Source organism: Microcaecilia unicolor, chromosome 1, assembly GCF_901765095.1.
Source record: "Microcaecilia unicolor chromosome 1, aMicUni1.1, whole genome shotgun sequence".
NCBI classification, from domain to species: Eukaryota; Metazoa; Chordata; class Amphibia; order Gymnophiona; family Siphonopidae; genus Microcaecilia; species Microcaecilia unicolor.
Window position 1 is genome coordinate 543,137,961 of NC_044031.1, and position 13,260 is coordinate 543,151,220.

The 13,260-nt window shown below is 43.6% G+C and overlaps 1 protein-coding gene across 1 annotated transcript in view; it reads right to left on the minus strand.

Annotated features, from left to right (window-relative positions):
• The window catches only part of INTS8 (integrator complex subunit 8), a 178,326-nt gene that overhangs the window by 99,445 nt on the left and 65,621 nt on the right, over window positions 1–13,260 (minus strand). The window contains exon 12 of the mRNA XM_030216822.1: window positions 6,070–6,140. Within this exon, the coding sequence (XP_030072682.1) occupies window positions 6,070–6,140 (71 nt within the window). The remainder of the gene's footprint in view (window positions 1–6,069; window positions 6,141–13,260) is intronic.

The following is a 13,260-nucleotide window of genomic DNA, read 5'->3' on the forward strand; positions in this document are numbered from 1 at the left end:
GAATTAATTCCAAAGGTGTGGACTAGCAAATGAAACAGTATAGCTACATGCAGTAGAAGGGATTGATACCTGTGCAAATATTATAGGTACCAGCCCTGGAAACAAATACCACTGCTCCAAACTCTTGGTCAACTTGTTTCTATCACATTACTCTTCTTTGTATCAGCTCTCTATTTCACCACTACCGTACTGCTGACAGGACTGTGAAGCCTTTATCTACACACTGACCTCAGAACTGCAGCAGTGAGGTTGTCACCTTATAAAAGCAAAGAAATATTCACAGTTTCTGTGTATCTTTGTTATTGTATGTAAATGTATGTATTTATTTGTTTGTTACATTTGTATCCCACATTTTCCCACCTACAGTATTTGCAGGCTCAATGTGGCTTACATAGTACCGTAAAGGAGTTCGCCAATTCCGGTATGAACAAATACTGTAATGCTGTGGTAGACTAAGGTTTGTGTGTACAGACACATTAGGGAATCGTCGAGAGGAAGAGTTATTATATGTCCATTATGATCTTTGGTTTCGTTGTGTTGCAGGGTACAGGCACATAAGTTGGGTCGGTAGGGTATGCCTTTTTGAACAGGTTAGTTTTTAATGATTTTCGGAAGTTTAGGTGATCATAAGTTGTTTTCACGGCTTTTGGTAATGCGTTCCATAGTTGTGTACTTAAGTAGGAAAAGCTGGATGCATAGGCTGATTTGTATATGAGTCCTTTGCAGCTTGAGTAGTGGAGATTTAGGTATGTTCGTGTTGATCCTGTTGTGTTTCTCATTGGTAGGTCTATGAGGTCTGTCATGTATCCCGAGGCTTCGCCGTAGATAATTTTATTAACCAGGGTGCATATTTTTAAAGCAATACGTTCTTTGATTGGGAACCAGTGCAGTTTTTCTCGGAGGGGTTTGGCGCTTTCGAATCACGTTTTTCCAAATATAAGCCTGGCTGCTGTGTTTTGAGCGGTCTGAAGTTCCTTTATAATTTCTTTGCATCCCGCATAAATTCCGCTGCAGTAGTCTACATGGCTTAGTACCATTGATTGTATCAAGTTGCGAAATGTTTCCCTCGGGAAGAATGGTTTCATGCGTTTAAGTTTCCATATTGAGTGGAACATTTTCTTTGTAGTAGATTTCACTTGGTTCTCTAGTGTGAGGTTACGGTCGATTGTAACGCCGAGAATTTTCAGGCTGTCTGAGATAAGGAGGGTATAATCTGGGGTGTTTATGTTTGTGGGTTTGTTCGTATTATATTGGGATGAGAGGATGAGACAGTGTGTTTTTTCTGTATTGAGTTTTAGTTGAAATGCGTTTGCCCATGAGTCCATGATATTCAAGCTGAGCATGATTTCGTTGGTGATTTCTGTCAGATCACGCTTGTAAGGAACGTATATTGTGACATCGTCTGCATAGATGAAAGGGTTAAGGCCTTGGTTGGATAAGGACTTGGCTAGTGGGGTCATCATTAGGTTGAAAAGGATTGGTGACAGTGGTGATCCTTGAGGTACTCTGCATTCTGCTTTCCATGGTGGTGATATGTTTGAGCTTGATTTCACTTGATATGTTCTAGTGGTTAGGAAACCCTTGATCCAGTGGTGTGCTGGAGCAGGCTCTCACAGGCTCGCAAGAGCCGGTTGTTAAGTTTTTAAGAATTTTGGGAGCCGGTTGTTAAAGTAGGCCCCTCCATGGCTACTTTAACAACTGGCTCCCAAAATGTGGGCTTGGGCCCCCTGCTGAATTCTCTTTTACTTTGCTGGGGGGGATGCTGAGCCCTGCCAGCCAAGTAAATAGACTGCTGCTGCTCCCAACTCCTTGTTTCCAGCTCTGAGCAGCAGGCTAGGACTTCTCCAGCATGTGTGAGAAGTTTCAGCATGCTGCTCAGAGCAAGACGTTGGGAGTGGTGGCAGTCCATTTATTGGTTGCCAGCAAAGGTATGCCTAGCGTGCCCGCACGAAGGGAGGGAGGAGAGAGAGGCAAGTGTTGCTCCCCCCCATCCCCACCCAGCCACCCCTGGCCCTTCCAACTGCAGAGCTGGCTACGTCCGGAGAAAGAGCCTGTTGTTAAAAATTTACCAGCACACCCCTGCCTTGATCCAACTAAGTATGTGTCCACCAATCCCGAAGTAATCTACGAGTCTTAGTAGTATTTTATGGTTTACCATGTCGAACGCACTGGGCATGTCGAATTGGAGGAGAAGTATGCTTTTGCCTGTTGCTATTTCCTGCTTGAATTTGGCTAGGAGGGTAATTAGTACTGTTTCAGTGCTATGGAGGGGGCGAAATCCTGATTGTGATTCATGTAATATTGTGAATTTGTTTATGTAATCAGTAAGTTGTTTAGTTACCATGCTTTCCATCAGTTTGACCACCAGTAGGATTGATGCTACTGGGTGGTAGTTAGTGATTTCAGTTGATTTTTTTCTTGGGATCTTTTGGTATTGGGGCGAGTAGGATGTTGCCATTTTCCTTAGGGAAGAGACCTTGTTGAAGCATGTAGTTTAAGTAGGATGTAAGGTCTGCTAAGAAGCGGTAGGGGGCGGATTTTATTAGGTAGCTGGGGCAGGTATCCAATTTACAGTGAGAGCTGGAGAACCTTAATCGCCTGGGTGATTGTTTCCGTGGTGAGGAGAGCGAAGTTTGACCAGGTTCGGTCCGCTGGGTATTCACCAGGGGTTGGGTCCAAGCCAGTGATGAAATTTTCGACATTGGTGTTGTCCTGACGTAGCGTGCTACATAGGTTTGCAATTTTTTCATTGAAGTATTTAGCAAGGTTGTCGGCAGATGGGATGTCTGTATTGGTTGTGGTGACCAAGGTGGTGTCTAGTAGTTTGTTCATGAGTTGGTATAATTGCTTTGTGTCTTTGTAATCTGGCCCTATTTTGGTCTGTCTTAGTGCGTATTTGTCTTTTCTTTGTATTTGTTTCCATGCGTTGAGTGTGTGTTCGTCTTTTATTTTTTTCCAAGCTCGTTCGAGTTTCCTGGATTGTGTTTTATTTTTTCAGTTCTTCGTTGAACCACAGTATCGAGTTATGCCTAAGTGAGGTTCTTGTTCGTAAGGGTGCTATTTCGTCCAGTATGCTTCTGCATCTTTCATCCCATTCTGAGAGGTAGTACATGGAGTCCGTTTGTGCTGTCCATTCGTTTTTGTATTTCTGTTCCCAGAATGTTTCCGAGTCTATTTGGCCTCTTGTGCTATAGGTTGTGTGTTCTTGTATACGGTGTGAACCCTTTTTCCGCCATTTTAGGGATAGGTTTAGTTTGTAGTGGTCGGTCCATGGTGTTTCTGTCCATTTAATTTCTGTTATTATTAGGTTCTGATCTGTGGACAGATTGTGTGACATGAGGTCGAGTGTGTGTCCTTTGACATGGGTTCCTTGTATGTGTGGCCATTTAAGAGCCCATGAGTGGAGGAATTCCTTGCATTCTCATGCGTTGGTACAGTTTGGGTCTTCTAGGTGGAGGTTAATGTCTCCTAATACTAGTATATTGGAGTTGGTTACACAAGTGTTTGAAATGAAGTCCATGAAGTTGGTCTGGCCTTCGTTCCAATTACCTGGAGGTCTGTAAAACAAGACACAATTCACATGAGCGCGTAGGGTTTTGTTGTGGATTCTGATTGAGGCAATTTCAAGTTGAGGTGGTTTCGGTGGTAAAGTGGGACCGATAGATTAGTGCTATGCCTCCGCCTCTCTTTTCTTTTCTGGTCCAGTGTGTGATTTTGTATCCTGGAGGGCACAGGTCTAGGATTATAGGGTCCTTTTGGTCATGGATCCAAGTTTCAGTGAGGAAGAGTAGGTCGAGGTTTTCTGACATGATCTAGTCTGTTAGTATTGCTGTTTTATTTATAGCGGATCTGGCGTTGATGTAACCCACTTGGATTGTTTGGAATGGGTCTTCTGTATTTGGTGTTAAGTGGACTTTTGTTAGTTGTCGTTTCTTTGTTGAGGTGAGTTTATTTGGGTCCTTCTTTCCCTTCTGTTGTGGTTGTTCGCATGTAAGTTTTCTTCCTTTGTTTAGGTTGTTAACAGTTTGGTGATGTGTGGTGTATTTGATCAATCTATGATGATTGTGTAGTATGGGTATGATGTTGTTTTCTGCAAGTGGGGTGGTTAGTGTTAAATGGACCAGCCTTAGGGAGTGGATTATTAGGAGTAGTTTGAACGTATTCATTATGGTATATATTTCCTGTGGTTACTATTAAGACCGTGTTGCCCCGATCTGCTCTCCTCACAAGCCTGCCTTCTCCGGTTGATCAAATGCAGTGCAAAAGGCTCCTTCTCAGGCACGCCCGTCATGCTGAAGGTGTCTTCAATTCACTAGCAATTATTCAGTTTTTACTTTGGTTTTTACTGTCAGGCCTTACAAGCCTTGTCAGTTGTAAAGTCTCAATATCTTGAAATATAATAGGCACTTTACTCACGATCTGGTGATCGGACGCATTGCCCAGGGCACAGAGACTCTGCAACCCTGGGAGCTGTGTCTATGTTGGAGGTAGACACCAGAGGGGGGGGGGGGCATCAGCCTCAGGCTGTCGCTACTGCTTTGCTCTGAGCCCCTCAGAGCCCTCCGCCGCATTGCCCCTTCTCCTCTTGTCGCTGCTGCTGCGCTCTGGTCTCGGTGCTGTCGACTGAGCCCTCAGCGGCCTCGGCGGTTCCCTCATGCCTCCATAACTCCCATGCTCCTGGGGCAGCTCCACCGGACAGTGCTTCCCTTTCCTGTTGCCGTCTGAGGAACCGGCGGGCAGGCGAGTGAGGATGCGGAGCCGGGCGCACGACTGCTTCCACACAGCCCGTGTGGTCTCCCGTGGGAGAGGCTCAATCGTCTTTCCCTACTCTGGGTGGGCGAGGCAGAGTTAGGCACGCAGTCGCTGTCCCGCAAGCCTCGTGCGATTCCCCGTGGGGAGAGGTTCGGATGCCTCTCCCTGCTCCGAGGGCGACAGCATAGTTTCTGCAAAAGAATTTCAAGGTCTTATCCAAGTAAAAAATCTGCAACAGTCCACAAACCACCACTATCGTTTGGTAGAAATGGCTGTTTCCCTTTGCTTGTTTTCGACTGCCTATGCAATCTGACCTAACTGGGGCAAGGCACCAAAAATCCTATTTTAAAATTCAGTCTTCTGCTCCTCTCATTTTATTCCCATCTCCATACAGCTCAACCAACACAGTAACAAAGACCTGGCTTAGGAGGCACAAACAATGGTTCCCTATCAAATCTGATACAAATGTGCTCTTCAGTCTGCCAACCAGCAGATGTTGCTGCTGAGCAACAGAAGAGACTCCAACCCATGAGGCGCTATAAGCACTGCCTTTGCAGCACCTTGCAATATCTTCTAGTCTAATGTGCAGAATCTGGGCCTGAAAATTTAAACATCTGTCACATGGTCATTAAGCCAAACCAATCACTGCACTTATTTAAAAGGGTATATGTTCACACAATGATTCAACATAAAGGTTAAGAATTTTGGATTTTAGGTACCATCAGTTGCTCAATTTCAGACAGTATGAATCTGCAGCATAAATTTAGCATCTGTGCCAAAACAAGCAGCACAATTATTGTCATGCTCTACTGCATGGCTCAATAATACTTTAACAAGCTGGCATCTTTGATCTTTTTAAGGTTTAACAGTTTTTATTCAGGATCAAAGAAAACCTAACAACATACAGCTGAACAACAAATCTAGACAAATACATCAAGGGGTTACATAACAACAAGCAAGCATGATATGACAATAAGCAAGAACATCTGTCAGCAATAACCTGGTAACACTTGATCCTTTTTTTATGTATATGATAACCCTCCCTTTGCCCCCCACCCCACCACCTCATTTTCCGTTCAATTTTATCAAATATTCGTAGTCACCCCCCTCCCTCCTCCTCTGTTGAAACTTTGCCTTGTCAGATTTTTAAGATGGTCGGCGTTTGGACTCTTATAAACACTCAAAGCTTTGGTATGCTGAGTATGATTCTTGTGCTTTGCTTTTTTTTGGCACTTCTAAGTCAGTTTAAAGTACTCTCTCAAAGATTCTACTGAATGACAGCTTCCACTCCACACAATCTCAGGGCCAAATACTTACTTTAGAAAAGCTGCCATGGCTTTTTTTAGAGAATCAGAAGCTTGGTCCAACTTTAATGATCTTGAACAAACCTAAGGAGGTAAACAAGCAAAGCACATTAGTGCTGGGATCTTTTTGTTATATTTCAATTATAACAAAAAATATTGCACAATTTTCTTTTAATTTTATGATAGCATTCCTTGATGCGCAATTTTGACTCCACACTACAACATACACAAACAACTGAGACCTTAGAACATTCAAAGAAGTCAGATGAATATTGTAAGCAAACTTTTGATCTACTTCACAATGTGACCTGTTACACATATTCTTGATGTTGTTTTTAATATATTTTGTAGGTTTGAAGCTTGCAGCTGTTGAGATGACATTCTCTTCTCTAGCTACAGATTGTTGTTTTCCTCTGATCCACCACAGAAGTGCTCCTGCCGCTTCTAACTACCAAGCTGAAATCCTCTTGGGGATTAAAGTCAAATCTTTCATATTTTCTCTTACTTATAAACAGGATATTTAAGTTCGGCATGGCAAGTGCACAGGCACTCACTGAACATAGTAATCTAGATGGCACATATCGTTGCAAAATACTACAAAGATAAAAGAGAAGAGTTCTGATGTAATCCTAAATGAACTAGCAGCAGTAACTTAAATTTAATTTGCTGAATCATAGGGAGCGAGCGCAACTTCAGCAAAGATGACATCTTCAAGTACATACAACAAAAGTGCGGCAGAATTCTGTACTGTCTGCAGTGTCTGTTTACAAGAAGCAGATAAATCCAAATACACAATGTTACAATAATCCAAACTGCTGAAAATCATAGCTTGTATTACCTTTTGAAAATCACCCCTAGATAGCATGGGTCGCAACTTAAAGTAAGAGTTTTTAATCCCTGTCTATATTTGGGATCTGAAGGACAAAGGTGAATCCAACCAGACTCCCAGATTCTGAACATCACAAGAGACAGCAATGGAAGTTTCAGCCAGAGGGACAGTTGAGGGATAACATGGAGTAGAATCGGAGAAACTAACACCTCTGCTTTACTTACATTCAACTGCAAACGGTTATCCGTCATCTATTCCAGTATTCCCTCAAATGTCTCTTGTAGTTTTGCTATAGTAGTAGCCATTAATAACGTCAATGGAACAAAAAACTGAATATCTGCATAAACTTGACAGGATATGCCAAATGACTTCAGCAATTTACACAGGGAACACAGGTACAGATTAAACAATACAGCCGAGTCTGGGGAACCCTGGAGCACCCCAGTCTCCAACAGATGGACCTGAGAGATAAACGGTCCTCAATATGGACCAACTGAGTACTTCCTACAAGGAATGACAAATTAGAGTAGTAAATCACCTGGACTGGATGGCATACATTCAAGGGTACTCAAAGAACTCAAGAATGAAATTGCTGATCTACTGTTAGTAATATGTAACCTGTTGTTAAAATCGTCTGTAGTACTTGAAGATTGGAGGTTGGCCTATGTGATGCTGATTTTAAAAAAGGGTTCCAGGGGTGATCCAGGAAATTACAGACCGGCAAGCCTGATGTCAGTGCTAGGAATTATTAGGAAAGGGATAGTGAATAAGATCAAAAATACTATAATGCCTTTGTATCGCTCCATGGAGCGACTGCACCTTGAGTACTGCGTTCAGTTCTGGTTGCTGTATCTCAAAAAAGACATAGTGGAATTAGAAAAGGTTCAAAGAAGAGTGACCAAAATGATAAAGGGGATGGGACGACTTCCCTATGAAAAAAGGCTAAAGCGGCTAGGGCTCTTCAACTTGGAGAAAAAGCGGCTGAGGGGTAAAGGTACAGAGGTTTGGGCTATTCAGCATGGAAAAAAGACAGATGAGGGGAGCTCTAGAAATGTTAAATAGTAGTAGTAGATATGATTGAGGTCTACAAAATCCTGAGTGGTGTAGAACGAGTAGAAGTAAATCAATTTTTTACTCGTTCCAAAAGTACAAAGACTAGGGGACACTCAAGGAAGTTATATGGAAATACTTTTAAAACAAATAAGAGGAAATAATTTTTCATCAATGAATAGTTAAGCTCTGGAACTCTTTCCTCGAGGATGTAGTAACAGCGAATAACCATCTGGATTAAAAAAAAACCATTTTGACGAGTTCCTGGAGGAAAAGTCCATAGTCTGCTATTGAGACAGACATGGGGAAGAAACTGCTTGCCCTGGGATTTGTAGCAAGGAATGTTACCACGATTTGGGTTTCTGCCAGGTACTTGTGATCTGGCTTGGCCACAGCTGGAAATAGGATACTGGGCTAGATGGACCATTGGTCTGACCCAGTATGGCTACCCTTATGTTCTTAATTTGATCACTTACCCCTAGTTATTTTCAACTGCATATTTGACTAATTTGGTATCCTTTTCTCAATCTCCTTCCATCTGATTACAAATTCTACCAAATAGTGATCTGACCAAGGTACTGGAATACAGGATGTAACAGAAAAATTACAATCTAGACAATTAAGGTAAACTAAAAAATTCAGTAGATGCCCTCTCTCATGTGATTTCTCCAAATATGTTTAACCCAACCAATCCAGAATAAAAAAAAAAAATCTGTCTTAGCATCATCTATATGATCCAAATGTAAATTAGTATCTCCCAATATTAAAACTGAGCTATAATTAACCACATTCCTAGAAATAAAATCAATAAAAATATCTTTCGCTGCTGACCATTTTCCTGGTAGGCAAAAGGTTAATATACAGCTGATTTTATCTTTAAAAACTTCATCCTTAACTCACATGCAAAAATTTCCAGTTCAGGGAGACTAGTTACTAATACATTAAGACAAAATACATCTTGTAAATAATGAGTAACCTCCCTCTACTTTTATGTGGTCTTGGTACATTTTATTTATTTATTTATTTATTTATTAGGATTTATTTACTGCGGTATACAGTAAGAATAGATCAAACATGAGCAATAGGCAATTACAGCAGTAAAAATATTCAAGTAACAATACAAAGTATGGCATGGTATACTACTTGCAACGACTACACAATACATAATAGAACAATATAATTGGTAGTGAAGGGTAAGGCAAAGTTGTAACATATAGATGAGTAAGAAAGTAGGAAGAATTAGAAAGTAAGGTGACTGATTTGAAGAAAGTTGCACATGAGGTCAGAGAGATGGTTAAATATCATCTCAGCTAGGGTAGGAGTGGATAATCATGTCCCGCTGAAGTATGTGTAGCCTGAGTCAATCCTTGTGTGTGTGTGTGCGTGAGACTAACAAGTTAGTTAATTCTTCCATTAAAGGCTTGGTTGAAGAGCCAAGCTTTCACCTGCTTCCTTAAGTACAGATAGTCTTGTGTTAAGTGGAGCCTTTCAGGCAATGCATTCCAGAGTGTGGGGGCTACCCCGGAGAAGGCTCGCTTGCAGGTATCACATCGTGTAATGTCTTTTGGAGAGGGTGTAGTTAGTGAAAGTCCTTGGGAGGACCTTAGTGTCCTTGGAGGTGTGTCAAGGATCATCCTATTCTTCAGATACTCAGGGCCATTTCATTTCAGGGCCTTGAAGATCAGACATAAGAGTTTTAAATTTTTGCAAAAATGGTGTGATGTGGTCACGTCGCTTGTAATCTTCTGAGTCTTGCTGCTGCAATCTGAATCAACTGGAGCTGGTGCAGGCCTTTTGTAGTCAGACCATTGTATAGTGCATTGCAGTAATCCAGTCTTGATATTACCATGGCATGCACAACTGGGATAAGATTTATCTCCTCGATGTAAGAAGAGAGGCAGCATAGCTGTCACAAATAGTAGAAGCAGCTCTTGAAGGTTGCTTGGATTTGGGGAATCAGAGTAAGTGTTGAATCTAGCTGTATTCCAAGGTTCCTGACTTGTGATTTGAGGGGGAGTTCATACTTCCCAAAAGGGATTTTGATGTCAGGTATGTATCCACTTGTGTTAGGGACCCAGAGAAGCTTGGTTTTACTTGGGTTCAGGCAAAGTTTGTTGTGTTTAGCCCATTCTTGAATTGATGTTAGAGAAAATTATGTTCTTACCTGATAATTTTCTTTCCTTTAATCATACCAGACCAGTCCAGACTAATGGGTTGTGTCCATCTACCAGTGGAAGGAGACAGAGAAAATACCGTGTTTCCGCAAAAATAAGACACTGTCTTATATTTATTTTTCCTCCCCAAAACGCGCTAGGTCTTATTTTCGGGGGGATGTTTTATTTTCTGGGAAACATCGGTCGCCCCCCCCACCCGAGGTCGCCTGGCCCCCCCTCCGTCGCTCCCGGAAGTAACCTGAAGCTCCTTTCACCTGCGCAAGTTCGGATTCAGAGCAGCAAGCAACAGCAGGGCAGACCTCTCCTTCCTTCCGTGCCCCGCCCTCGCCTGACGTTATGTTACGTCAGGCGAGGGCGGGACACGGAAGGAAGTACAGGTCTGCCATGCTGCTGCTCCAATCCGAACTTGCGAAGGTGAAAGGAGCTTCAGGTTAGTTCCGGGAGCGACGGAGAGGGGGCCCGGCGACCTCGGGTGGCTCTCGGCTGCCCTGCTTAAAAAAAAAGTTTGGTAGGTCTTACTTTTGGGGGGATGTCTTATATTTTAAATTTGCAGGAAAACTCCGGTAGGTCTTATTTTCAGGGTAGGTCCTATTTTCGGGGAAACACGGTAGTTCCAAGTAAACCGCCCCTTAAGGGTATCGTGCAGCCTGGAATGTTCAGTATTTCGAATAGCCAAGCAATGGTGCTCTGAAGTCTAGAAGAAACACAGTTAATACCAAACAGGAAAACTCTTGGAGCCAATATGCAGAACCTCACTGTTCCTGCTTGGTCAAAGGCAACTGCAACCTCCTCTCACAGTAAAGTAAGCAGGAGGGAATGGTCTACACTGAGTTTGCTCAAGCACATAGAGATCTACCCCTAAATCCAGGGAAAAAACTCCATGATGCCAAATAACAGGAGTCATACAGAGCTGGCACAACAACAAGTGGCAGGAGATTGAATAGAGAAAACGAAGTAGGCAGTGCTGTAGGACATCCCAGCGTATTGAAGCATTGTGGAACAGCCAGAGATACCTAAAGGAAACAACACTCTGACAGACTTTAGCCAGGGAGGGCATCTGGATTGGTCTGGTATGATTAAAGGAAAGAAAATTATCAGGTAAGAACATAATTTTTCCTTCCTTGTCATCTATACCAGACCAATCCAGACTAATGGGATGAAGCCAAGCAGTTTCCCAAAGAGGGGGGAAGAATGCAGAAGGTTGAAAAATCAAGTTATACACACAGCAAAAAACTGATCAGCAGAAAAGGATTCGAATATCCGAACCATCAGGCTACCAAAATGGAACAGAGTTAGACACTAGAAAAGGAAGTGAAGCCATAGGACGTAAAACAAACGTCCTGAGCAAAGGAAAAATTACGTACCCCTGTCTTGAGTTCAAGATGGTTGGGTGAAGCGACCCTAACAAGTACTAGGAGTATGCAACCCAAAACAGTGTGCCACACTTCATAGAAGAAAGGAAGCAAGGCCCAGGAACCACCCAGACCCATGCCTAGTGAGAGAATCAAACTCCACAGAACAAGAAGAGACTACAGAGTCGAGAGAACCAACTAACTGGAAAGCTAGTCTCTCCAGGAGAACCATGAAGAAAAGGACAGCAGCATACCAGGGTATAACCATAGAAAGAGTACTCCTCAACCAGCTCGCACTGGACTTAGGGATGAAAGAACAGAGCCAAGAGAACAAAAGGAGACAAAAAGAAAGAGAGTCGAGAGCCACACTGTGGAGAAAAGACCCCCAAGGTGCCAAGTAGCCACAAAAGGAGCAGAGACTAATTCAAACTCCAGCAATGGAGAAGCTTCTCGCCAGCCACCAAGAGGCTACAGCAAGAAAAGGTGCCACAGGAATGGCAGCTAACAAGAGACAAGACAGCCTTGTCTAGCAGTCTAAACTGCAGTATGCCACAACTGCTGAGAAGTTACTGTATCCAACCCGCAGAAAAAAGCTGGGGTTGACCAACAAGGTGAAACAGTGCCCAACAGGCAAAGGTGAAAATATGCTCCACAGTCAGAGACTGAACTGTGCTCAAGGGACAGAAAAGAAGCTGCGCTCATCAGGCAGGCAGAGTAGGATCCATGCTCAACGAGAACAAACGGATTTGCACTCAAAGCACACAAACTGAGCCACGCACCACGGGCACAGAAAGAGTTGCACACCTCTTGCAAAGATAGAAATGCACTGAACAAGCAGAGATGAAGCTGAGAGTAACACACAGAGGATGAGCAGTGCCCCACTGAAAGAGCTGGATGTTAGAGGTACCTGCAGAACTGAAGTTGCGGTAGCGATGGAACTGTGTATAAAACGCAGACAAGGAGCTTCTTTCCACACGCAAACAAGGAGCTGCGCTCCTGACACCGGTAAGGAACTCGCTCCAGACGCCAGCAAGGAGCAGCGCTCCACACGTTGACAAGGAGCTATGCTTCCTACGCAGACATTAAGCTGTGTAGCACCTGCAGTCACAGAGCTGTGCTCCACTTCACCCAATTTGCAGAGAAGAGTTGTACTAAACATACAGAGATGGAGCTACACTCAACAGGCGGTGGAGCTGCCCTCTGCATGCAAGACAGGGAGCTGCGTCCCATACGCAAAGAGAGAGAGAGAGAGCTGCATGCCACACACAGACAAGGAGTTGCGTTCCACAGGCAGACACAGAGCTGTGTTCTACACACACACACAGGACTGTGCCCCACGCTGAGAGCTGCAGAGAAAGAACTACACTCAACATGTGACAATGGAGCTACGTTCAACATGCAGAGAAGAAAGGTTGCAGAATAAGCAGCGAAGGAACTTCACTCAACATGCCATGATAGAGCTGTCCTCAACATACAGCGATGGAGCTAAAGCCAACCTGGAACTGTGGAACTGTGCCCAGCATGGAACGGTGGAACTGCATGGAATAATGAAGCTGTGCTCAACATGCAGCGATGGAGCCACGCTCAGCATAGAGCGATGGAGCCACGCTCCGCATACAGCGATGGCGCCACGCTCCGCATACAGCGATGGAGCCGCGCTCAACATACAGCAATGGAGCTGTGCTCAACAAGCAAAATGCATAGATGGGAGTCCCGGGGAATAGCCAGAGAAGAAGGTGCTGCCAGGAGGCCAACAGGAAAGGAGCACAACTTGTGGAAATGCAGACCTGGCGCTGCAC